Source organism: Jaculus jaculus, chromosome 5, assembly GCF_020740685.1.
Source record: "Jaculus jaculus isolate mJacJac1 chromosome 5, mJacJac1.mat.Y.cur, whole genome shotgun sequence".
Classification (NCBI taxonomy): Eukaryota; Metazoa; Chordata; class Mammalia; order Rodentia; family Dipodidae; genus Jaculus; species Jaculus jaculus.
The window spans coordinates 103,006,155-103,031,823 of NC_059106.1; the positions used below are offsets into that span (position 1 = coordinate 103,006,155).

Genomic DNA, 25,669 nt, shown 5'->3' on the forward strand with positions numbered 1-25,669 from the left:
AGGTAGGTGGGTGGGTGCATATACATATGGATCAATAAATGGATTGATGGATGACACAGAGATACCTAGATACAGAGAAACATAGCCATAAAGACACTATAGCTAGGTAGACAGATAGATAAATATATAATATATTGGATGAATGCATGCATAAATATATGGATATACAGATGATAGATAATGTAATAAGAATGCATTTCTTGCTATTATTCTAACCAAAAAAATACAACTCAATTGCAAAACAAAAACCCTGCCCCCACATATTTCCTTAATGGAAATTAAAACAAGGAATCTTGAGAAAAAAATCCACAGCATACCCCACTTCCTTTTGGGCTCCAAAGACCGGCTGATAAGAGAACATGCCTGGGTCAGTAAATCCCAAGATCACATGGGCTTAAGGAAAGGGAAAGGAATATTGCTGCTATTTCTTCACTGTTACCCATATGTACTCAGGACAACAAAAATGTAAATTTTTTTACATGGCTTATAAAGAGAAATACACTGGACTCTTGGGTGTTTTATTTCACTTGATTCATTCAAGCTGCACCAGACACCAAGGCATGACTTCACAAATCAGCTTTGAAGAAGCATAGTCCACTTGGGAGGCTAAGAAAAGAGGACCAGAAAGCTAAAGTCATCTTTGGCTATGTTGTGAGTTTGAGGCCAGCCTGGGCTACTTGAAACCCTGTCTCAGCAAAAAAAAAAAAAAAAAAAAGAGAGAGAGAGAAGGGAGGAGGAAGAAGAACAAAAGGGTAGACAAAGAAGGAAGAAGATGGAGAAGGAGGGAAGAAAAATGAAGGATGAAAACAAAGATAAGGATAAAGATAGGGATAAGGAAGAGAAATAGGAGGGGAGAGGAAGGAGGGAAAAGAGGAAGAGAAAGGAAAGAAGAAGGGACAGAGAGAGGGAGGGAGGGAGAAGCAAGAAGCAGAGGAAGGAGGAAAAGTAAGACGGAAAAGGATGAGGAGAAAAGTCCAGAGGGCTGGCAAGCAAGACCCTGTCTCAAACAAGGTAGAAGATGAAGACCAACACTCAGAGGGCTCAATGACAAAGAACTTAACAACCCCACTCAAGGCCCTAGGCTTGAATCCCAGCACCTCTAACAAAAACAGTACAACCCAGATCAGGGTTCAGCAAACTCTCTGGGCTAACAGCAATGTATAAATATATGTTTTGTTGTTACCACTTAACTACTTAACATCAGGGCACAAAAGTAGCCCTGGAAGAGAAATAAACAAATTGTAGTGGCTCTGCACCAACAAAACTTTATTTAGGGGCTGGAGAGATGGCTTAGCGGTTAAGTGCTTGCCTGTGAAGCTTAAGGACCCCGGTTCGAGGCTCGATTCCCCAGGACCCACGTTAGCCAGATGCACAAGGAGGCACACACGTCTGAAGTTTGTTTGCAGTGGCCGGAGGCCCTAGCATGCCCATTCTCTACCCCCACCCCTCTCTGTCATTCTCAAATAAACAATTTTTTAAAAAAACTTTATTTAGATAAACAAGCAATAAATTTGGCATAAGTGCCACAGTTTGCTGACCCCCTATTTGTAGATGGTGCCAGAGCAGATATACATGACACAGTGGGAAGGGAAAAAGTTAAAGAAGAGACCCTTACTCCTCCTGTCCTGCCCCAAGAAGAGATGGCCAAAATCTTAGTCCAGGTAAAGGGAGAAAACAGAATAGAACATGGGAAGCCAGGCACAGTGTAAACTTTCCAAGAGATTTTTGCCTTTTAAAGGGAGGGAAGGACAGAGCAGTGTCAAACTCAGAGGGGTCACTAGGCCAGGTTGAAGAAGATGGGATGAGAGGAGAGGGTCACCTTGAGAGATAACTAAACACCATAGACAAAGCAGTGACTGACATGCAGCAAGAGTGGTAAGTGTGACCTTTTGGGGAAGAAGAACAGGAGGACAGGTCTCTAAGAAGTAATGGGGGCTGGGGAAATGGTCCCATGGTTAAAAATGCTTGCTGCATAAGCCTGACAACTGGAATTTAGATAACCAGGACCCACATAAAAGCCAGGCAAAATAACACAAGCATCTGTAATTCCACTGCACTTACCTATGGCAATGGGAAGCAGAGTTAGAAAAATCCTAAAGGTCGTGGCATTTGCAGTGGAAATAAAAAAGAGAGAGACAGAGAGAGAGATTAAGAAAAGAGAGGGCTGGAGAGATGGCTCAGCAGTTAAGGCATTTGCCTGCAATGCCTAACAAACAGGGTTCGATTCCTCAGTAACTAGGTAAAGCTGGATGCAGAGGGTGAGGCGAGAAATAGTGAACAATAGGGTTGATGGTGTACTGAATCTTTGCAGGCTAAAGTACATGGGTACTGGGGACTGGACTCAGGTCTGATTAAGCCATCTCCCCAGCCTTAGAGACATTTTCCATTATCCCAACTTGGGGACAGTGAAATGTTCCTGACATCAGGAATGCTTCTCAATACTCCACAGTGCCCAAAACAGTCTCACAACCTAGAATTAGCCAACCTCAACTACCAAGGCTGAGAAGGGAGAGCAGTCATGACAGAATGGGATATAGTGAGGTCCTCCAGAGGCTCACCTCTAGATGAGGTCTATGAATAAGAGTGGAGCAGGGCAGGGGATGGAAATAGGCAAGTCTCCAGAACAGAAGTAAAGTTAGCAATAACTACAAAGAGCTGGGATGAACATCTAACCAAACACAGTTTTATGGAAGGAAGGGATTTATTTCAAGCTTACAGATCCAGGGGAAGTTCCATCAATGGTGGAAGAAGCTGACTCCCATTCATAAATCCAAGCAGACAGAGAAACCACCAGCAGCCAGCAAACACCAAAAAGCAGCAAACAGGGACCCTGCTAAGCTCAAAACCTCTCTGCATACCTCTGGGCTGGAATTCAGACCTACCCCCACTGACACACCCCAAAGTCTGTCTACTAGAGGCTTGTTGCAGTTAGCTTTGCATTGCTGGCAGCTCGTGGGGGAAAAGGGTTTATTTTGTCTTACAAATATGAGGGAAAGCTCCTTGGTGGTTGAGGAAACACTGACATGAGCAGAAGGTGGACATCACCTCCTGGCCAAAATCAGGTAGACAACAGTAGCAGCAGAGAGTGCCAAACACTGGCAAGGAGAAGCTGACTCCAGGGGGCTCCAATTCCCAAATTGCTACCAGCTGGAGACCTAGGCATACTGAACATATAAGTTTATGGGGGACACCTGATGAAACCACATGCCACCCCTAACCCTATAAGCTGAAAACCATACGTGATGTAAAATGAAATACTTTTAGTCCAACTTTAAAAGTCCCCATAGTTTTTTATCGATCCCAACAATATTCAAACATCTCCATAGTCCAAGATTTTTTAACTGATATAAAAATACAAAAAAGAAAAAAGAAAGAAAGAAACCAAAAGGGTACAGAATTAACATTCACAATGAAAAAGATGGTACTGGGCCTGACAAGGAAAAATTGAACCAATACAAGATTTAAAACAAACAAGGCAAACATCAAATTCTTTAGCTCCAAGTCTGATAACTCTAAACAGTGACAAGTCTCCAAGTTTCAGCATCCTAACCACTGACAAATCTCTGGAGTTCCAATTCTGCCCCTCCAGCTAGGCTACTCCTACTAGTCCTGGAAAACTTTATCCAGTGCTGGCATCTCTCCTTGACAGCCATCTCATATTCCTGGCATTGCCACTGGGCCTCCACTGTAACCCATGATTCATCCTCATGGCTCCATCAGGCCTCCATGCAGGTAATCCAACAAGCCTGCTTCACACTGCCCATGGCCCATTTCAAAAAAAACAAAACTATGTTGCAAATTCAATGACCATTTCTTTCCTGCATTAATTACACTCCATAGTGCCAGGTTAACCAATTTGTTAATCCAGAGAGGAATAAAGCAGACTATGAAAAATAAGATATTCCTTTGGCATTCAGGGCCCTGTAAATATGAATTCTTAGTGCTTTCCCAATGCAGATTAGCTGGCCCAATCTCTATGGTTGTAATCTCTCAAACAACTGCAGCTGAACAGGTAGCAGTTTGGGCTCAAAGATTTAATTTCTTTCTGTGCCATATCCATTTGCTCACACCAGTCCATTTCTATGCAATGCAACCCTGCAGAAGTTGTCAGGACACAGGCAAAACAGCAAGTCTCTCATACAAACTACTGTTAGCCCAGTCCAAGCAAAGCTTTTTATTTCCCTTATAAACCAAACCTCATAGTCTACAGCTCTTCCTGCATTCAGGTCTTTCAGCTCTGACCAGAATAGTCCACAGGGCTGCACAAGGTGTCTCTTAGGCCATGGTTTCAAATCCTTCCACATTCCTCCCTTAAATCAGTCCCAAAAGGCCAAAAGCCACATAGTTTTCTCACAGCAGTGACACCACTTCTCAGTACCAATTCACTGTCACAGTCAGCTTCATGTTGTTGGCAGAAAACACCTGACCAAGAACAACTTGTGGGAGGAAAGAGTTTATTTTGGCTTACAGACTCAAAGGGAAGATCCATGACAGCAGGGAAAAATGATGACATGAGCAGAGGGGAAACATCACCTCCTGGCCAGCATCAGGTGGACAACAGCAACAGTATAGTGTGCCAAAAACTGGCAAAGGGAAGCTGGCCATAACCCTCATAAGCCCACCCCCAAAAATACACCCACTCCAGGAGGCTACAATTCCCTAATTGCCACCAGCTGGGGACCTAGCAGTCAGAACACATAAGTTTATGGGGCATACATGAATCAAACCACCACAGGACTGGCGGTGCAAACTCAATTTTAATAAAACATCTGAGTCTATGGGGGCCATACATTCAAAGTATCACAGTGACCTAAGAAATGAAGAGACCCATGGAAGGGAAAGTCTCATGCCCATTAACTCACTCAATACCCCTCCCCAAAGCTCCCAAAACTCTGAAGTTCCCTACTGAAAGTCACCTGACACTGCCTTAAGTTTTCAGACTTGGCAATGCTCAAGAGCAATCTCCACTACAGCTAGCCTGACCCTGAGGTAAATGGAAATTCAGCAGAGCAATAAGCCTCCATGAAAGAATGAATTGGGGTGGCATGTTCTCCATGACATCTCCCCAAAAGAGGGTGCTAAGAAGATGCCTCAGCAGGTAAGAGCGCTTACTACACAAGCATGAAGACCTCAACCTTATCCCCAGCACCCAAGTAAAAGACCCAGGCATGGCTGTGCATGCCTATAACTCCATCACTGACAGGGACAGAGACAGGAAGATGACCAGGGCTCCCTTGTCAGCCAGTTTAACTGAAAAACTGGAAACCAAAAATCCATTAAGAAAATCAGTCTCAGGGAAACAAGGGGAAAGAACAATAGAGGAAGACACCTGACATCTTCCTTTGTCCTCCACACTATGTGTACAGAGTACACACATTTGCATATGCTACATACACACCAGAAAATGATTTCTTAAATACTTTTAAAAATTGCACTGGGGCCGGGCGTGGTGGTGCATGCCTTTAATCTCAGCACTCAGGAGGCAGAGGTAGGAGGATCGCTGTGAGTTCAAGGCCACCCTGAGACTCCATAGTGAATTCCAGGTCAGCCTGGGCTAGAGTGAGATCCTACCTCGAAGAAAAAAAAAAAAATTGCAGTGGGGACTTCCGGTTTTGGTGGCGGCATAGGTACCACGCCAAAGCAGCGGGGGGGGGGGGGGGGGGGGGGGGGGGGGGGGGACTCAGCAAAATACACACTTTTACTAAAAACTGTAAAAACTGAGGTGTATAGGAAATTGAAGCAGCAGCGGAGAAGTAGGAGAAATCCAGAGCATCCAGAACCCGCACAGGCCGGCAAAAGCGGCCCCGGCAGCTCCGCCAACTGCTGCAGCGGCAGCGCAACAGAAAGCCGCCAGGCTCGGCTCGAGCTGCAGGAAAAGCCAGGTGCAGGAGCTTTCCCTCACACCGCGCTCTCCGCAACTCAGGAAACGTGAAGGGAGAGCGGCAGCGAGCATCGGAGGAGCAGACCTCGAGGAAGAAGAACACGTGGAACAGCGGAGATCCAGAGCAGCTGAGGCTCCCTCCCCTCCCCCACTGCCTGAGCCGAGCTCCGGCGAACGGAGCAACGGTCCGGGACCCAGCCACGCCAACTTGAGCCAACAGCGGGACACAAGCAGGAGCAGAGTTCGGGAGCAACACCAGTGGCTACGGTACCAGTAACAGTGGCCCCAGCAGCGGCAGACCCAGCAGCAGCAGACCCAGGAGCGGCAACAACAGCAGACCCAGAAGCAGCAGCAGTTCCAGCAGCGGGGATGCTGATCTGCAGGGCCACAGTTGCCAGGCTTGGTATGCCCCGCAGGAAAAGCCAGTGCCCAGCTCCAAAATCAGAACAGCAGCCCGACAACCCAGGCAGCAACTTGACTGAGACGAAACTCATCCAAGGTAACTGGGTTTGCACCAGGGAAGGGTCTCACTTGGTCACAAACTGACTTGGATCCCTCAACAGACCACAAATCTTAATCTTAACCTCTATGTTGATAGAGGATCTGGTTGTTATAATAACTACTCTGGCATACATACTTGGGGCTGTTTTTGACTGAATGGGTACAGTGTTTAGTTAACTTTTAGAGTCTACCTGTATTTTATTCCACTCAGCCTACTTGAATACCCCCATAGCAGGGAAACTCAACCCCTAGGAACATCTTTGTAGATACTCTCAGAGTCTTAAGAGCCACATCTAACACCTTAGCTCCTACCCTGAAAATATATAACATCAAATCAATTGATACAGCTAAGAATACCCACCTAGCTAGAAAATCCAAGCTTTGACTTAATCCAAGATGCAAAAATATATACATTATAACACAAGAAACACTAAAATGCCTGAGAAAGATTTCAAAACAACGATTGTAAATATGTTCAAAGAAGTCAGAGAACAAATCAAAGGAGTCAAAGAGGAACTTAAAGAGGAAATCAAAGGAATCAAAGAAGACGCAGGACACCAATTTCATGAAATAAAGAAGGCAATACAAGACATAAATAAGGAAATAGAAATAACAAAGAAAAACCAGTCAGAATTACTAGCAATGAAGAACACAGTTAATGAACTAAAAAACTCTGTAGAAAATCTAACCTGTAGAATGGATGAAGGAGAGGACAGAATCTCTAAGCTAGAAGACCAGGTGGCAGATCTAATACAGGCCAACAAAGAGAAAGACAAACTTATAGAAAAGTATGAGTGGGAATTTCAAGATATTCAGGACGCTAGGAAAAGATCAAATATTAGAATTCAGGTCATAGTAGAAGGAGAAGAATTCCACTCCAAAGGCATAGCAGGCATCTTCAACAAAATCATAGAAGAAAATTTCCCCCAAATTGGGAAAGAGGTGCCAATGCAGATACAGGAAGCCTTTAGAACCCAAGCCAGACAAAACCTGGAAAGAACCTCTCCTCGCCATAATATAATCAAACTTCCAAACACACACACCAAAGAAAAAATATTGAAAGCAGTTAGAGAGAAAAATGAAGTTACCTACAAAAGTTAGCCCATCAGGATTACAGCACATTATTCAACACAAACTTTTAAAGCCAGAAGGGCTTGGAGTGATATATTCCAAGTTCGGAAAGATAACAACTGTCAACCAAGGTTACTTTATCCTGCAAAGTTATCCATTCAAAAAGATGGAGAAATAAGGACATTCCATGACAAAAGCAGGTTAAAGGAGTATTTGAAGACAAAACCAGCTCTACAGAAAATATTTGAGAGAATCCTCCATGCTGAAGAAAAGGAAAAGCACACATATAAGGAACCTAGAAAAAACAAGCAATACTCAAATACTTAAGAGATCACAGGTAGAACCGGAACCACAAAAAAAAAAAAAAAGGCAAATATAAATACACACCATTCAATAATATCTCTTAATATCAACGCCTTCAATGCCCCAACGAAAAGACATAGGTTTGCAGACTGGGTTAAAAAGCAGGATCCTACAATTTGTTGTCTCCAAGAAACTCACCTTTCTACAAAGGATAGACATTATCTTAGGGTGAAAGGTTGGAAGATGGTGTTTCAAGCAAATGGGCCTAGAAAACAAGCAGGGGTTGCTATCCTAATATCGGACAAGGTAGACTTCAGTCCAACGTTAGTCAAGAAAGATAAGGAAGGTCACTTCATATTGATTAAGGGCACACTCCAACAGGAGGACATTACAATCCTAAACATATATGCACATAACATGGGGGCTCCCAAATTCATCAAACAAACACTATTAGAACTAAGGTCACAGATAACACCAAACACAGTGGTAGTGGGTGACATTAACACCCCACTCTCATCAATTGACAGGTCATCCCGGGAAAAAATAAACAGAGAGGCATCTGGACTAAATGATGTCATAGAAGGAATGGACCTAACAGATATATACAGGACATTTCATCCAAAGGCTGAAGAATATACATTCTTTTCAGCAGCACATGGAACATTCTCTAAAATAGACCATATATTAGGACACAAAGCAAATCTTAACAAATTCAGGAAAACTGAAATAATTCCTTGCATTCTATCTGACCACAATGGAATTAAACTACAAATCAGTAGCAAGAAAGGCTATAGAGCATACACAAAATCATGGAAACTAAACAATACACTACTAAATGATGAATGGGTCAATGAAGAAATCAAGAAGAAAATCAAAAAATTCATAGAGTCAAATGATAAAGAGAACACAACATACCAAAATCTCTGGGACACAATGAAGGCAGTTCTAAGAGGTAAATTTATAGCCTTAAGTGCCTATATTAAGAAAGGTCACAGGTAAACGACCTAATGCTTCACCTTAAAGCCTTGGAAAAAGAAGAACAAGGCAAACCAAAAGTCAGTAGGCGGGAAGAAATAATAAAGATTAGGGCAGAAATTAATGACATAGAAACAAAAAAAAAAAAATCCAAAGAATTAATGAAACAAAGAGTTGGTTCTTTGAAAGGATAAACAAGATTGATAAACCCTTAGCAAATCTGACCAAAAGAAAGAGAGAAGAGACACAAATGAATAAAATCAGAGATGAAAAAGGTAACATCACAACAGATTCCAGAGAAATTCAAAAAATCATAGGGACATACTATAAAAGCATATACTCCACAAAGTATGAAAATCTGAAAGAAATGGATGATTTCCTTGATTTATATGACCTCCCTAAATTAAATCAAAATGAGATTAATCACTTAAATAGACCTATAACAAACATGGAGATCCAAACAGTTATCAATAATCTCCCAACTAAAAAAAGCCCAGGCCCAGATGGATTCACTGCTGAATTTTACCAGACCTTTAAGGAGGAGCTAACACCATTGCTTCTTAAGCTTTTCCAGGAAATAGAAAAAGAAGGAATTCTACCAAACTCCTTCTATGAGCCCAGCATCACCCTGATACCAAAACCAGGCAAAGATAGAACAAAAAAAGAAAATTACAGACCAATCTACCTCATGAACATAGTTGCAAAAATTCTCAATAAAATATTGGCAAACAGAATATAAGAGTATATCAAAAAGATCATTCACCCTGACCAAGTAGGCTTTATCCCAGAGATGCAGGGATGGTTCAATATATGCAAATCTATAAGTGTAATACATTATATAAACGGGTTGAAAGACAAAAATCACATGATCATCTCATTGGACACAAAGAAAGCATTTGACAAAATCCAACATCCCTTCATGATAAAAGTCCTACAGAGACTGGGAATAGAAGGAACATATCTCAATATAATAAAAGCTATTTATGACAAGCCTACAGCCAACATATTACTAAATGGAGAAAAACTGGAAGCTTTCCCACTAAAATCAGGAACAAGACAAGGGTGTCCACTGTCCCCACTTCTATTTAATATAGTTTTGGAAGTCTTAGCCATAGCAATAAGGCAAGAGACACACATAAAAGGGATACAAATTGGAAAGGAAGAGATCACGTTATCATTATTTGCAGATGACATGATTCTATACATAAAGGACCCTAAAAACTCTACTAGCAAACTGTTAGAGCTGATCAAAACCTGCAGCCATGTAGCAGGATACAAAATAAATACACAGAAATCAGTAGCCTTCATATATGCTAACAACAAACACACAGAGGATGAAATCAGAAAATCATTCCCATTCACAATTGCATCAAAAAAAATAAAGTACCTTGGAATAAACCTAACCAAGGAAGTAAAGAATCTCTACAATGAGAACTTTAAAACACTCAAGAGAGAAATTGCAGAAGACACTAGAAAGTGGAGAAACATCCCCTGTTCCTGGATTGGAAGAATCAATATTGTGAAAATGGCAATCTTACCTAAAGCAATCTACACATTTAATGCAATCCCTATCAAAATGCCAAAGGCTTTCTTCATGGAAATAGAAAAAACAATCCAAAAATTCATTTGGAATCACAAAAAGCCTCGAATATCTAAAATAATACTGAGCAACAAAAAAGAGGCTGGTGGTATCACCATACCTGATTTTAACCTATACTACAGAGCCATAGTAACAAAAACAGCATGGTACTGGCACAAAAACAGACATGTAGATCAGTGGAACAGAATAGAGGATCCAGATGTAAGCCCAAGTAGCTACAGCCACCTGATATTCGATAAAAATGCCAAAATTACTCATTGGAGAAAAGACAGCCTCCTCAGCAAATGGTGTTGGGAAAACTGGATATATATCTGTAGAAGGATGAAAATAGGTTCTTCTCTCTCTCCATGCACAAGAATTAAGTCCAAATGGATTAAAGACCTTAACATCAGACCTGAAACTCTGAAACTGCTAGAGGAAAAAGTAGGGGAAACCCTTCAACATGTTGGTCTTGGCAAAGAGTTTCTCAATGCAACCCCAATTGCTCAAGCAATAAAACCACAGATTAATCACTGGGACCTCATGAAATTACAAAGATTTTGCACTGCAAAGGACACAGTGAAAAAAGCAAAGAGGCAACCTAGAGAATGGGAAAAAATCTTTGCCAGCTATATATCTGATAGAGGATATATATCTAGGATATACAAAGAACTCAAAAAGTTAAATAATAAGGAATCAAGCAAGCCAATCAAAAAATGGGCTATGGAGCTAAATAGAGAATTCTCAAAGGAAGAAATACGAATGGCATATAAGCACCTAAAAAAAATGTTCCATGTCACTAGCCATCAGGGAAATGCAGATTAAAACTACATTGAGATTCCATCTCACTCCTGTCAGATTGGCCACCATCATGAAAACAAATGATCATAAATGTTGGCGGGGATGTGGAAAAAAAGGAACCCTTCTACACTGCTGGTGGGAATGCAATCTGGTCCAGCCATTGTGGAAAACAGTGTGGAGGTTCCTAAAACAGCTAAAGATTGATGTACCATATGACCCAGCTATAGCACTCCTAGGGATATATCCAAACGACTCATCTCATTTCCTTAGAAGTACATGCTCAACCATGTTTATTGCTACTCAAATTATAATAGCTGGGAAATGGAACCAGCCTAGATGTCCCTCAATTGATGAGTGGATAATGAAGATGTGGTACATTTATACAATGGAGTTCTACTCAGCGGTAAAGAAAAATGAAGTTATGAAATTTGCAGAAAAATGGATGGATCTGGAAAGGATTATACTAAGTGAGGTAACCCAGGCCCAGAAAGCCAAGCGCCACATGTTCTCTCTCATATGTGGATACTAGCTACAGATGACTGTGCTTCTGCGTGAGAATGAAAATACTTGGTAGCAGAGGCCAGTAAGTTTAAAAGGAGACATAAAGGGAAGAGAAAGGAAGGGAGGAGGGTACTTAATAGGTTGATATTGTATATATGTAAGTACAATGATTGTGATGGGGAGGTAATATGATGGAGAATGGAATTTCAAAGGGGAAAGTATGGGGTTTGGGGAAGGAGGGTATTACCATGGAATTTTTTTTTATAATCATGGAAAACTCTAATAAAAATTTTAAAAATTTTTTAAAAAATTGCACTGATTTCCCCCAACCCTCCATCCCAACCAAAGTGCCCTGTTGATTGATGTTAGAGATTAATGATCTGAAAAGTTATTTGCCCCTCCCTTACCTCTGAGAGGCATCAGATCTCATTTATCTGATAGGATAGTTAACCATTACCCCAAATCAGGGGTGGGAAGGTTTCACTCTAAAATAATAAGCATTCAGCCACTGCCTTTTCATCTGTGGCTTCCTTACCTGTGAAAACCTACTCTAAAGGGTGTGGTGTGAACTCACTGAGATCATATGTGCTATGCATGGAGACTTGTTTCCAGAAAACATTTCCTTGTGTGTGTGGGCATGTGCATGCGTGTATTTGTACAGGTGTACATGCACAGATATATAGTATATATGTGTGTGGAATTCACAGAACAACCTTGGGCGTTTTTCCTCAGGTGCCAGCCAACTTTTTTTTTTTTAGATTGGGTCTCTCACTGGCCTGGAGATCCCAAGTTAGGCTAGAACAGCTGGGCAGCAAGTTTCAAGGACCTTCCTGTCTCTGCCTCTCTAGCACTGAGATTACAGCTACATATCACCACACTTGGCTTTTTACATGGGTTCTGGGGATGGAATTCAGGTCTTCAGGCTTGCAAGACAAACATTTTTTAACAACTGACCTATAAGCCAGGAGTTTCTTAAGACGACAAAGCTGTACAAACCCCAATGGCTCTACCACTTGCCCCATTCAGGAACAAATATTTACTGAATATCTATCATGTGATATGTACAGTTCTAGGCTCTAGAAATGTTCATGGTAAACTATAACATAAGCCCCTGCCCTTGTGGAAACTGTATTATGCAAAGGCTTGGTAAATACATTTACTGAGTCCTCAAAGTTCAGCCACAGATCAACAATTACCAAAGCTACACAGATAACCACACCCACATGGTTGCATTCATGTGTGTGTGTGCACATGTGCATGTATACACACATACACAAGGCCTGGTATATGTCTAACAACTCATGTGGAATTTTCTTAACAAAAAAACAAACCACCACCCTTCAGTGAGCTCCTCTATACCAGATCCTCAGTGCCTCTGAAGACACTGTGCAATCACCAGAACCATTCTGCAAATTCAGGTCCCTCACCTCCAAAGCCTATATAGTCTCCAGGACCTGCTTTGAGGTCAGCAAATTTAGGACATTCTATTCCTTCTCTGCCTGACCCCTTCCTCATCGTGATCAATTCTCTTTTATGGAAAAATCTGAAGCAGTACCTCATCAGATTTTTTTTTTTTGCATTTGTATGAGTGATGGGTGAGCGCATGTGTATGCATGTTCATATATGTATGGGTGTACGTAGAGGCCAGAGGTTGAGGTCAGATGTCTTCCTCCATGACTCTCCACCTTATTCTTTGGAAAAGGGTTTCTCAATAAACCTAGATTATAGATTCAGTAAAACTAGCTAGCCAGCAAGCCCAAGGGATCCTCATACCTCTACCTCCCCAGGGCTGGGGTTACAGGAGCACATCACCAAGCCTGGCTTTTATGTGGGTACTGGGAATCTTCATGCTTTCATGACAAGCACTTTACCCACTAGGAAATCTCCCCAGCCTCAAGAGACTTTTTGTTGTTGTTCATAAGTTAGGGGCTCACTCTAGCCCAGGCTGACCTGGAACTCACTCTGTAATTTTAGACTGGCCTCGAACTCACAGCAATCCTCCTACCTCTACCTCCTGAGTGCTGGGATTAAAGGTGTGGACCACTCCTCCTGCCTCAAGAGATATTTTTAAAGCAGGGCTTCAGAACCACTACAGTGGGAAAGCCAAGCTATATTCTCTTTCAGTCTTAGTACCACAACTAGAAAGGATAGAGCTGAAGGTTTGGAGTGGGGTCTAAGTAGTATAAGGGGGAACAGCCAGCCATGATTACAACCAGACACAAGGAGATTCAAACCCTCACTCTGGAACCAGTGAGTTCTATCTATGCCTCAGTTTACTCCTCTCGGAAATGGGTAAATAACAGTATCAGCCTCCAGGGGGCGACTGCAAGGTTCCAGAGAGACCAGCCAACCAGCCCAAAGGCGTGCAGCAATTATAATTATACTAATCTTGATGAAAACTTGCCACTACTCTAGTACAACTGGAGCGGCAGAAGCCAAAGGCGTGTAGATTTTGCCTCTAGACATGAGGCCACGAAAGCTTAAATCCAAGGAAGGAAGGGAGGGGTCTCTACCTTTCACCACCAGTGGGACACTCTGGGCTTTAGCGCCAAACCATATGTGCTTAGGCACTTGGCTATCTGAAGCCATCCTGACCCAGTGACCCCACTTCCCGCGCCCCTACCGCACATACGACCCAGAGAGGACAGGAGCCGGTCTTGTCTCAGCTAGTAGGCTGGGCTAGGTTCAGAGACGCGTGGGGCAGAGGCGCAGGCCTCAGGGCAGGCACTGGGGCAAGGTTCCTCAGACGCGGGTCGGGCACGCGGGGCGCAGAGCCGCGAGCATGGCGGGCAAAGGCCAAGGTCAGCGGCTTCCTCAGATTCAGAGCCACCCTCGGAAGGCCCACCGCTCCTCCTCCCCAGGGAAGGATTGTTACTCCTTAAAGGGGGTTCTGTGTTGTCTTGGAGTGGGGGCTGCCCAACCAATTGCGGTGCTCACCTCCCACTTCTGCGTCCATTCCCTTCCCCCACTCACCCTCTCCGGGATACAGGTGGCCTGCAGCGCCCACCAGCAACGCGGCAACCGCCACCAGCAGCTGCGTAGCCGGGGCCCCAAGCCGGTCCCCGGTGCCCATGGCTAAGAAAGCGCGGGATCCCCGAGGATCAGAGCGCGCGGCGCAGGCCCTCGGAGGACATACTCCAAGGTGGTCGCTGGAGGGACACTGGGGACCGTGCGGTCTTTTCTCTTCCACGCTGATGGTTCCCAAGCCTCAGTCCCTCTGGAGAAAGGGCCCTGGAAGCAGGCCCAGGAAGCATTCAGCGGGCCGCGGCCGATCCCAAAACGTTGGAGCACCCAGGGGAAGGCGACGACGACCCCCCTCCCGGCCACTGAGGCCCGGTCCTATCCGTAGATCACAGGATGCGAAACTAGGAGCTGTTGCGCTCCCGGGCTGACTAGCTTCTTCCCCGCGACGCGCGGCTTCTCCGCGCCCCGATCTGCCGACTCTGGGACAGAGGGACGCGCGGACAGGCGGGCGGGCACCTGGGCTCGAGGAGGCGCGGGCAGCAGGCGGCGGGCGGACGCCGGGAGCTAGAGCTACACAGGCCCGTAAACAACGCGGCTCGTCAGCTGGGCCCAGTATGGACAGAGGGAAAAGGCGGCGCGGATTATGGATCGGAAGGGACTCTGCGCCTGGGAGAGGCCGGCCTTAGGGACGGAGAAGCCCGACCGCGCAGGAAGGTGTGGCTTAGCCCTGCCACGCCTAGCCTACAAACGTCCTGGTGCTGGCCCTGACACCGGAAGTCTGGGGCACATCACGGCGAAGGGAGTACCCCAAACAGGCCCGAGGTTCCAATCTCAGAGCCTGGCGATGCACCTAGATTCCCTACCTGACCCAGGCACCCCAAACTAACCTGATATTTCGATCTAAGAGTCTGCAGCAACCCCAGATTCCCTTCTTGATTCAAACAGTCCTAGACTCCCATCTCAGAACCCAGGAGCACCCCGATCGTCAAACTGTCCCAGTATTACCCCGATAGTCCAATCTCAGACTCTGGGGAATGTCCCAGATGCCTCCAGGTGTGGGGTCCAACCAAACTGATTATTCCTTTATCCTCTTTGCTATTTGATCCCTTTGGGAAATTTATTTCAATTATTTATTGTTTTTTTTTTTAATTCCTGGCACTGTTTTGACATTCCCTTGGAATTTTGCAGCCTAGTTGATTAACAACGCTTTACTCTCTTTATCCTAGTTGGGACCCAGCTAAGAGCTAGCAGGTGCCTCAAAGGGCAGTTCCAGGAATGAGTTCTTGCCCAAGTCCCTGGAGATGGCCAGGTGCCCACAGCCCCAAGCAATCTTTGGTTCCTGGGTTCCGTGGTTTAGGACCCTCAGAGCAGTCCGTGGTTTCACTGACACAATGAAGAAAGTATAAGTAGAACATTCCAGTGTTTCCAAAAAGCAAAGGAGATGAAGTTAGAGACCTCAAATAGGTCTCACATGGGCACCTGGAATTTCAAAGCGCACACCAGTCCAAAGGCAGATGAATGTCTAGGTCATGGTCCTGGTCGACCTACTTTACTGAAGGGTGTAAACCTTAGGTATAGAGGAAAGGCAGAATACAAAGTGAATGCGGTTCTGCTACCCTTCACTTCCCAGGTCTTTTGGGATTGGGAGTTACTAAGTTGGTGTCTTCTTCCAGGTATCATGGGTTTGACAATGCCTTTCTACCAAGAACCTGCAAAGGAAATAAAACGATCCAAGAAGGCGCCAATGTATTTTCATTCTTCCTCTTATCATTAAACAAATAGTTCAAGCAGGGTGTGGTGCACTCCTGGTATCCCAGCACTTGGAAGGCTGAGACTGGAGGATCGTGAGTTAAAGAGTCCAGCCTGGACACACCGCAAGTTTGAGAGCTCCAGAATGACACACTGTCTCAGAAATCAAAACAGACATGGTGATATGTTTCTGTAATCCCGGCACTTGGGAAGTAGAAGAAAGATGATCAGGAGGTCAAGGACAGCCTGGGACACAGCAAGCTCTGTCTTTTTAAAAAACAAAACCAAAAACAAGAAAAAGATTTGCCACAGCACATTTCTTCCTGACTCAACACCTTGTCCCTGTCTTGCCCCCTTTCACACTTCATCTTAGGCTCATCTTTCAACTCCAATGAACTTTCTTACCTGACCAAGGTTTGAAACCTACCCCTCCACACACACACACACACACACACACACACACACACACACACACTCAGTTCCTTTGTTCCCTTCTGCAGTCACTTTCACCTCATGTTTATTCCTACCTGAAATTCTTATTTTGCATGTCACCTCCTCTTTCTTATGAAGATATAAATTTTATCAAGCTTGGGGTTAGAGAGATAGTCAGTGGATAAAACACTTGCCAAAAAAGCATGAGGACCTGAGGTCAAACCTCCAGAACACATGTAAATGCCAGGTGAGTGTGGTGGCTCACGGTGACCCAACTGTAAACCCAGAACTGGGGAAGCAGAGATAGTGACTCCTTTAGGCAAATTGGCTAGCTATACTAGCCAAATCCATGAGCTCTGGGTTCACTGGGAGACCCTAACTCAATAAATAAGGTGGAGAGCAACCAAGTAAGACACCCAATGTCAACCTCTGGGCTCCATATACATGCGTGCACACACACACATGCACACTCGTGCCCACATACATGTGAATACACACTTGCACGTTTAAAAAGGTGGGGCTGGAGACATGGCTTAACAATTAAGGCTCTTGCCTGTGAATCCTAAGGACCCAGGTTTGATTCCCCAGTACCCATGTAAAGCCAGATGCACAAGGTGGCACATGCATCTCAAGTTTGTTTGCAGTGTCTAGAGGTCCTGGCATGCTCATTCTCTTTCTCTCCTCTCTCTCTCTCTCTCTCCCTTTTCTTTCTCTCTCTATCAAATAAAAAAATAAAATATCTTAAAGAAAAAGAACTCTTATCAGTCTTGTTCACTCCTGACTGGTTAATAAAGTATGCAAAATAAACTTGATCCATTTCCTTGTAGAGCCAACAATAGGGGAGGAAGGTGCTATGTGTGTTATGTGTCGTGTGTTAGACATTGAGGGAAGTGGGTATATAGGGAAGCATTTGTTCAAGAAGTCATTTTGAGCTAAATCTAAAAGGAGAGGTCAGCCAAGAGAAGCCCCAGAGAAAATGCCCCAGTAGAAACCATGTACAAAGGCCCTTCTTGCAACAGAAACAGGTACTGTCACTATAGAAAAGAAAGAGGAGAAACTGAAGTCATGTGCAGGAACAAGAAAGTGCAGTTGCTGAGACAGCCCATGTGAAAATTTGTTCGCTTATTTTTGTTTGTTTGTTTGGTTGGTTTTGTAAAAATGGAGAGCTACCATAGAGTTGACATAAAAGGTCTGATATGATCAAATTTTCTTTCCAATACTATACCACTATCCCCTGAGTGTGATTGTGCACACTATAATTACAGCACTAGAGAAGCTGAGGCAGGTGGAGGGGGTCAGAAGGCCAACAAAGTTTTTTTCCTCAACTACATAGCTAGTTGGAGGCCAGTTTGGATTACATAAGACTCTGTCTCAAAGGGGAGAGGGGGCACACTGGGGAGATTATTCAGTGATTAAAGATGCTTTTCTGCAAAGCCTAATGGCCAGGATTTGATTCCCTACTATCCATGTAAAGCCAGATGCAGAAAGAGGCACATGTGTCTGGAGTTTGTTTGCAGTGACAAAAAGCCCTGGTCTATACATTATTTTCTCCCCCTCTATCTCTTCTTGCAAATAAAAAATATTTTTAAAAACTAAGCCAGACATGGTGGTGCACGCCTTTAATCCCAGCACTCAGTATGCTGAGGTAGGAAGATCACTGTGATTTCAAGGCCAGCATAAGACTACATAGTGAATTCCAAATCAGCCTGGTCTAGAGTGAGACCCTACCTCAAAAAACAAAATGAAATAAACAAAAAATTTAAAACACTAGGGCAGGGCTGGAGGGATGGTTTAATGGATAAGGAGCTTGCCTACAAAGCCAAAGAGCCCATGTTTGATTCCCCAGGACCCATGCAAGCCAGATGCATAAGATGGTATATGCATGCATATGGAGTTTTTTTTTTGTAGTGGCTGAAGGCCCTGATGTGCCCATTATCTCTATCTCTCTTTCTCTATCTCGCTCTCAAATAAATAAATAAAAATAAAAATAAACTAGGGCAGGTAATACCTATCATTCTAGTTATTAAGAAGGCCAAGCCAGGAGAATCACAAGTTCAAGTCTTACCTAGGTTACAGAATGAATTCAGGGCCAGCTTGAGTATCTTAATGGGATCCTGTCTCAAAATAAAAAAGTAAAAACTAGGTTTGGGATATAGCTCACTCCATAGCTCCAGGCTGGCCTACAACTCACAGTGATCCTTCTACCTCAATCTCAAGAGTCCTGAGATTAAAGGGGTACGCCAACACACTCAGCTTTTTTCTTTTTTAAATTATTTTTCTTTTTGGTCCTCCTTCCTCATCCAAATCAAAATGTTGATAGGCCCAGTAATGTGCAGATAACAACAGTCATGGAGGGGTCATGAAATGCACTAGCCACTTCATGTCCAGAAGATAGTGTTCCAAAGCACTCCTCCCCATCCTCTGACTGTTATTCTCCCCCTCCCCCCCCCCCCCCCCCCCCCCCCGTCTACATTGTTCCTTGAAACTTGGAGGGCAGGCTTTTTCTTTTGGTGATTTCTTTCCTGTGTATGGTAGTTTTAAAATATGGTCCTATAGACTCAGGCATTTATTAAAATTGAATTTGCTACTTAAGCCTCTAGCAGGCAGATCCTTGCTATAGGAGACACATCACTGGGAATGGATCTGAGTCTAGCCCTAAGGTATGTATAGAACAGTTTGGAGCTCTGCAGTCAAATGCTCTACTGCTGAGCTATACCTCCTAGTTTGGAGCTCTGGCTACTGAGCTTGTTATTGCTGGTAGCTGTCTTCTCTGCAGAGGATTCAGAAGTAAGCCAGCCTCTTCTGTAATTGCTGGTGTTTCCCTGGTATTTGTAAGCCTGAAATAAACCCTTTCCTTCCATAAGCTGTTTCTGATCCAGTTTTTAGTGTTCTTATTTATTTATTTGTTTGTTTGTTTGTTAGTTTTGTTTTATTTGTTTGTTTTTGTTTTTCAAGGTAGGGTCTCACTCTGGCTCAGGCTGACCTGAATTCACTCTGTAGTCTCAGGGTGGCCTCGAACTCACGGCGATCCTCCTACCTCTGCCTGCCGAGTGCTGGGATTAAAGGCATGCGCCACTACACCTGGCTATTTATTTTTTTATTAGTTAGTTTTGTTTTCAGCAAATATAGTCAGTTTGGTGCCATTATTAGGCTCATCCTTGACCTGCCCCCTCCCCATTGAGCCCTCCTTGTTGAGGTATATGGGTCATGCATTGTGGAGTTAGCCCACAGTTATGGGTAAGATAAATGTCTCTGCATATCATGACCCAACATGTGGCTCTAACATTCTTTCTGCTCCTTCTTCCACAAAATTTCCCTGAGCCATGTTGGGTTCATTTTTGGTCTGCTTCAGTGATGAGGTGTTGGGGGCCCCTGAGGCTCTGACTCTCTGATTTGGTAGGAGTTGATTTTTCTCTGTGTTGGTCTCCTTCCCCCTTGTGCTGGTATCCAGATCATCAGGAAAACAGCACCCTTGCTTGTTTCGCTAATTTCTCTTAGTTTCAGCCAGGGCCGTTCTGAGGTGTGATGGGGTGGCGCTCTCCTTAGGATCTACATCTATCTGAAAAAGAGAAGCAGATACTCCGACGGAGAGAATGCATCAGGATTAATGAGATAACCCTTACTTTTTTTAATACAGAATTTAATAGGTGTAGGCCATCTTGTAGCCCATGACTAATGGTAGCTTGATATTGGAGAGTGGACTAATGTTTGGATATGGTTCTGACTTGTTTCCCAGCTCCAGCTATGGGTCCCATATTACTGAGGGGATCAGTTAGCCAAATCAAGAGCAGTTGGTTCCTCACCATGGCTGTGTGCCACTATTGCACTTGTGTGGGCATCACAACAGGTTATTTGCTGCTAAGTAGGTTAGACCATGAGTTTGTTGGACAGATATTGGTCATTTTCCCCCAATCGCCCATGTAGCACCTTCTGGCACTAGATGCACTGACTGTCTGGAGACTGATTCTCTTCTAGCTTCCAGCCATGCCATTCCATTTTACGTGTCAACTGCATATGGTGTCTTCAGCAGTAGAGTCTTACCACTAACCTTTGGTGGGTCATCAAGTACTCTGATAGAAATCTGTCTGTTTTTTAGGAAACCTTGCAGGTCTCTCTGATCAAACGCTCATTGTGGATGGTAGCCCCATGTTAGTACTGGGGATTAAAGGTCAGTGCCCACTAAGAAAATGAGGAAAAAGATAACTAATATACTAGAGTTAGAGAGAAAGAGAGAGAGAGAGAGGAAGGAAGAGGGAGAGGAAGGGAGGGAAGATGTAGAAGATTAAGGTTAGCCTTGATCCTACCCTCTCCAGTGTCTTGTGGTTCAGGTGTTCCCTGTAAGGGCCTAGTGAAGGTTCAGCCATTTGGTCTGCCTTTTAGGAAGTAAAATTTTATGGTACCATTGCTGTTTGGGTCTAGATTTGTGTTTCTCACCGCTTCGATGCTCTCCCCTCCCTCCGCATCCATCCTAGTGTCTAGTCCACGAGATGCTTGCTCAATATGTAAGGTATCTTGGGTAGATTCAGGTTAGGTGCTGTAGATGAGTGAGACTATGTGGCAATTTTTTTTTTCTGTGATTGGGTAAGTTCACTGACAATGATCTGTTCCAGGTTCAACCATTTTTCCTCAAATTTCATTGTGTCATTTTTTTCTTACTGTGTATAGAATTCCACTGGATATACCACATCTTAGTTATCCATTCTTCCAGTGATGGACATCTGGATTGATTCCAGCTCTTAGCTATTATGAATAGAGCCGCTACAAGCATGGTTGAGCAAATCTCTCTGGCCTGTGGTTTGACGGTTTTAGGGTAGATGCCCAGTAAGGGAATAACTGGGTCTGTTGGTATCTCTAGAGTCAGCTTTTTCAGGAGTCTCCATATTGATTTCCAAAGTGTTTGTACCATCCTACATTCCCACTGAGAGTGGATGAGTGTTCCTACCTCTTCACATCCATGCCAGCATTTATTTTTCATTTGATTTTTGATATTTGCTGTCCTTATTGGGGTAAGATGGAATCTCATAGTTGTTTTAATTTGCATTTCTCTGATGATTAGGGATAATGAACATTTTCTTAAGTGTGTGTTTGCCATTTATTTCTTCATATGGGAACTGCCTGTTCAGCTCTTTGCCCCATTTTGTGAGTGGGGTGTTTGACTTCTTACTGTTTAGATTTTTGAGTTCTTTGTAGATTCTAGAGATTAGTCTTCTATCAGTTGGATATCCCGCAAATATTTTCTCCCATTCTGTGGGTAATCTATTGACTTTGCTTATTTTATGCTTGTCTGTAAAAAAACTCTTCAGCTTCATGTGATCCCATTGGTTGAGTGACTGTTTCAGATCGTGAGCTACTAGGGTTTTGTTCAGGAAGTCTTTTTCCATTCCTATATCATGGAAAGTACTTCCTAAATTTTCTTCCAGTCCTATATTGAGGTCTTTGATCCATTTGGATTTGAGTGTAGTGCATGGTGAAATGTGTGGATCAAGTTTCAGTTTTCTACATATGGTTCTCCAGTTTGTCCAGCACCATTTGTTGAAGATGCTTTTTTCCAGCCTATATTGTTCAGGCCTTTGTTGAATATCAAGTAGGTATAGTTGCTTGGCCCAAAGTCTGGGTCCTCAAGTCTATTCCATTGGTCTATACTTCTGTTTTTATGCCAGTACTATGCTATTTTTATTACTATGGCTTTTTAATATACCTTTAGATCAGGTATGGTAATGCCTCGAGGTGTTTCTTTTGCTGAGGATATGTTTGGATATGCGAGACCTTCTGCCTTTCCATATGAAATTTGAGATCATTTTTTCTATCTCTGTGAAGAACACTGTAGGGATTTTAATTGGAATTGCATTAAATCTGTATATTGCCTTTGGTAGGACTGTCATCTTCACAATGTTAATTCTGCCTATCCAGGAGCTTGGGAGGTTTTTCCATTTTACTCAAGTCCTCCTCAATTTCTTTTTTGAGTGTTTTTTATGTTTTCATTGTATAGATCTTTCACTTCCTTGGGTAATGTTATTCCAAGGTATTTTTGTTGTTGTTGTTGCTATTGAAAATGGGACTATGTCCCTTATTTCTTTCTCTGTATGTTTGTCACTTGCATATAGAAAGGCTACTGATTTTTGGCCATGGATTTTGTATCCTGCTACTTTGCTGTAGGAGTTAATCACCTTCAGGAGTTTTGGGATGGAGTCTCTTGGGTCTCTTACCTATACAGTCATGTCATCAGCAAATAGAGCTAACTTAACTTCTTCCTTTCCAAATTGTATCCCTTTTATTTCCTTCTCCTGTCCTATTGCTTGAGCTAGCACTTCCAGTAGTATATTTAAAAGTAGAGGTGAGAGTGGACAACCCTGTCTTGTTCCTAATCTTAATGGGAAGTCCTCTAGTCTCTCTCCATTAAGAATTAATTGGGCCTTTGGAGCTTTGTATATTGCCTTTATTATGTTAAGATATGCACCAACTATGCCAATTCTCTCCAATGTTTTGATCATGAAGTGATGTATCTTGTCAAAGGTCGTCTCTGCATCTATCGAAATGATCATGTGGTTTTTATATTTAACCTTGTTTATGTGGTGTGTTACATTGACAGATTTCTGTATGTTGAACCACCCCTGTGTTCCTGGGATGAATCCCACTTGGTCAAGGTGGACAATGCTTTTGATGTGTTGTTGGATTCGTTTTGTAAGGATTTTGTTCAGGATCTTTGCATCTAAGTTCATCAGGGAAATAGGCCGGTAGTTTTCTTTTCTTGTGGCATCTCTGCCTGGTTTTGGAATTAGGGTGATACTAGCTTCATAAAAGGAGTTGGGTAGCTTTCCCTATTCGCCAATTGTGTGGCACAGTTTGAGGAAGATTGGTTTGAGTTCTTTCATGAAGGTTTGATAGAATTCAGCTGAGAAGCCATCTGGTCCTGGACTCTTCTTTTTGGGGAGGTTTTTTATTACTTTTTCAATCTCCATGAGTGTGATGGGTTCATTGAGGTGTTTAATCTGCTCTGAGTTTAGCTTTGATAGATGGTATGTGTCCAGGAATTTATCCATCTCCTCCACATGATCCAGTTTTGTGGAGTAGAGGTTTTTGAAATAAGTCCTGATGATTCTCCCAATTTCACTTGTCTGTTGTGATCTCTCCTTTTTCATTTTGAATTTTGTTAATTTGAAGCCTCTCCTTTTTTTGCTTGATCAAATTGGCCAGGGGTTTGTCAATATTGTTTATTTTTTCAAAGAACCAACTCTTTGTTTTGTCAATTGTCTTAATTGTTTCCTCTGTTTCCAATTCATTAATTTCTGCTCTGATTTTAATTATTTCTTTTCTCCTGGAGCTCTTTGGTTTAAATTTTTCTTGTTTTTCCAGTGCCTTTACGTGGATGGGTAGGTTATTGATTTGAGATCTTTCTGTCTTTTTTATGAAGGCATTGAGTGCTATGAATTTTCCCCTTGGAACCACCTTCATGGTGTCCCATAAGTTTTAGTACGATATGTTCTCATTGTAATTCAATTCCAGAAATTTAGCAATTTCATATTTTATTTCATTCACTATCCATTTATTGTTTAAGAGTGTGCTGTTCAGTTTCCAGTTACCGTTGGGGTTCTTGGTGGGTCTTTTGTAGTTAATTTCTAGCAATATAGCATTGTGATCTGATATCATGCAGGGAATTATGTCAATCTTCCTAAATATGTGGAGGCAGTCTTTGTGACAGAGTATATAGTCTATTTTAGAAAATGTTCCATGGGCTGCTGGGGAGAATGTGTAGTCTGTGGATTTGGGATGGAAAGTTCTGTAGATGTCTGTTAGGTCTAAGTGATCTATTGTTTTGTTGAGCTCTCTTACTTCCCTGTTGAGTTTCTGTTTGGATGATATGTTACTGATAATGATGTATTGAAGTCCCCAGCTATGATAGTGGTGGTTATTTCTGTTCTACTTTCAAGTAGTTTATGTTTTATGAACTGTGGTGCCCCTGTGTTTGGTGCATACAGATTTATGATTGTAATATCTTCTTGATGGATCGTTCCCTTGATAAGTAGGAAGTGCCTTCTTTGTCTACTTTGATTATTTTTGCTTTGAAATCCATTTTATCTGATATTAATATAGCTATGCTGGCTTGTTTCTTATTCCCATTTGCTTGGAATATTATTTTCCACCATTTCACCCTGAGGAGATGTCTGTCTTTACTGGTAAGGTGGGTTTCTTGAAGGCAACAAATTGAGAGGTCTAATTTTTTGATCCATCCTGTTAGCTTGTGTCTCTTGATGGGTGAATTAAGGCCATTAATATTTAGGGTAATGACTGTGAGATTTGATTTGATTCCTGCCATATTGTGATGGTAGATGTGTGTTGGTGTTTTCATGGACTCTGAAATTTTTTGTGCCTACTCTGAGTTTGGTTATTGTGATCTGCTTCTTGTAGGCATTTGAGTTTGATTATTTGTTTCTTCTCTGTGGAGAATTTCCTGAAATACTCTCTATAAGTTTGGTTTTGTGTTCATATAGTTGTAAAGCTGAGTTTTGTCGTGGAATGTTTTTCTTTCACCACCTATTATGAGGGATACTTTTGCTGGGTAGAGCACTTTGGGTTGGAAGCCATAGGTTCTTAGACTTTGCAGTGTTTCTTTCCAGGCCCTTCTAGATTTCAGGGTTTCAATTGAGAAGTCTGAAGTAATTCTGATGGGGTTACCTTTGAATGTGGTGTGCTGTTTTTCCCTAGCTGCTTTTAGGATTTCTCTTTGGTGTCAATCTTTCAAGTCTTAATGACAATATGTCTTGGAGAGTTTCTCCTTTGGTCCAGTCAGTTTGGAGTACTGTTGGCTTCCTGTATCTTGATGGGCCTTTCTTTTAAAAGACTAGGGAAGTTTTCTTCAATTATTTTGTTAAATAAGTTCTCCATGCCTTTGGTCTGAATTTCTTCTCCTTCTG

General features: G+C 42.8%; 1 protein-coding gene across 4 annotated transcripts in view; it reads right to left on the reverse strand.

Moving 5' to 3' along the window:
• Insr (insulin receptor) overlaps window positions 1-15,251 on the reverse strand; it is a 216,054-nt gene extending 200,803 nt beyond the window's left edge. For 2 of the 4 annotated variants that reach the window (XM_045148649.1, XM_004661735.2), the window contains exon 1: window positions 14,586-15,250. In XM_045148649.1, the coding sequence (XP_045004584.1) occupies window positions 14,586-14,685 (100 nt within the window). In that variant the 5' untranslated portion in view covers window positions 14,686-15,250. Of the gene's footprint in view, window positions 1-14,585 lie in introns of all 4 variants that reach the window. The other 2 variants (XM_045148650.1, XM_045148651.1) reach the window with 2 other exon arrangements.
• Between the last annotated feature and the right edge of the window lie 10,418 nt (window positions 15,252-25,669).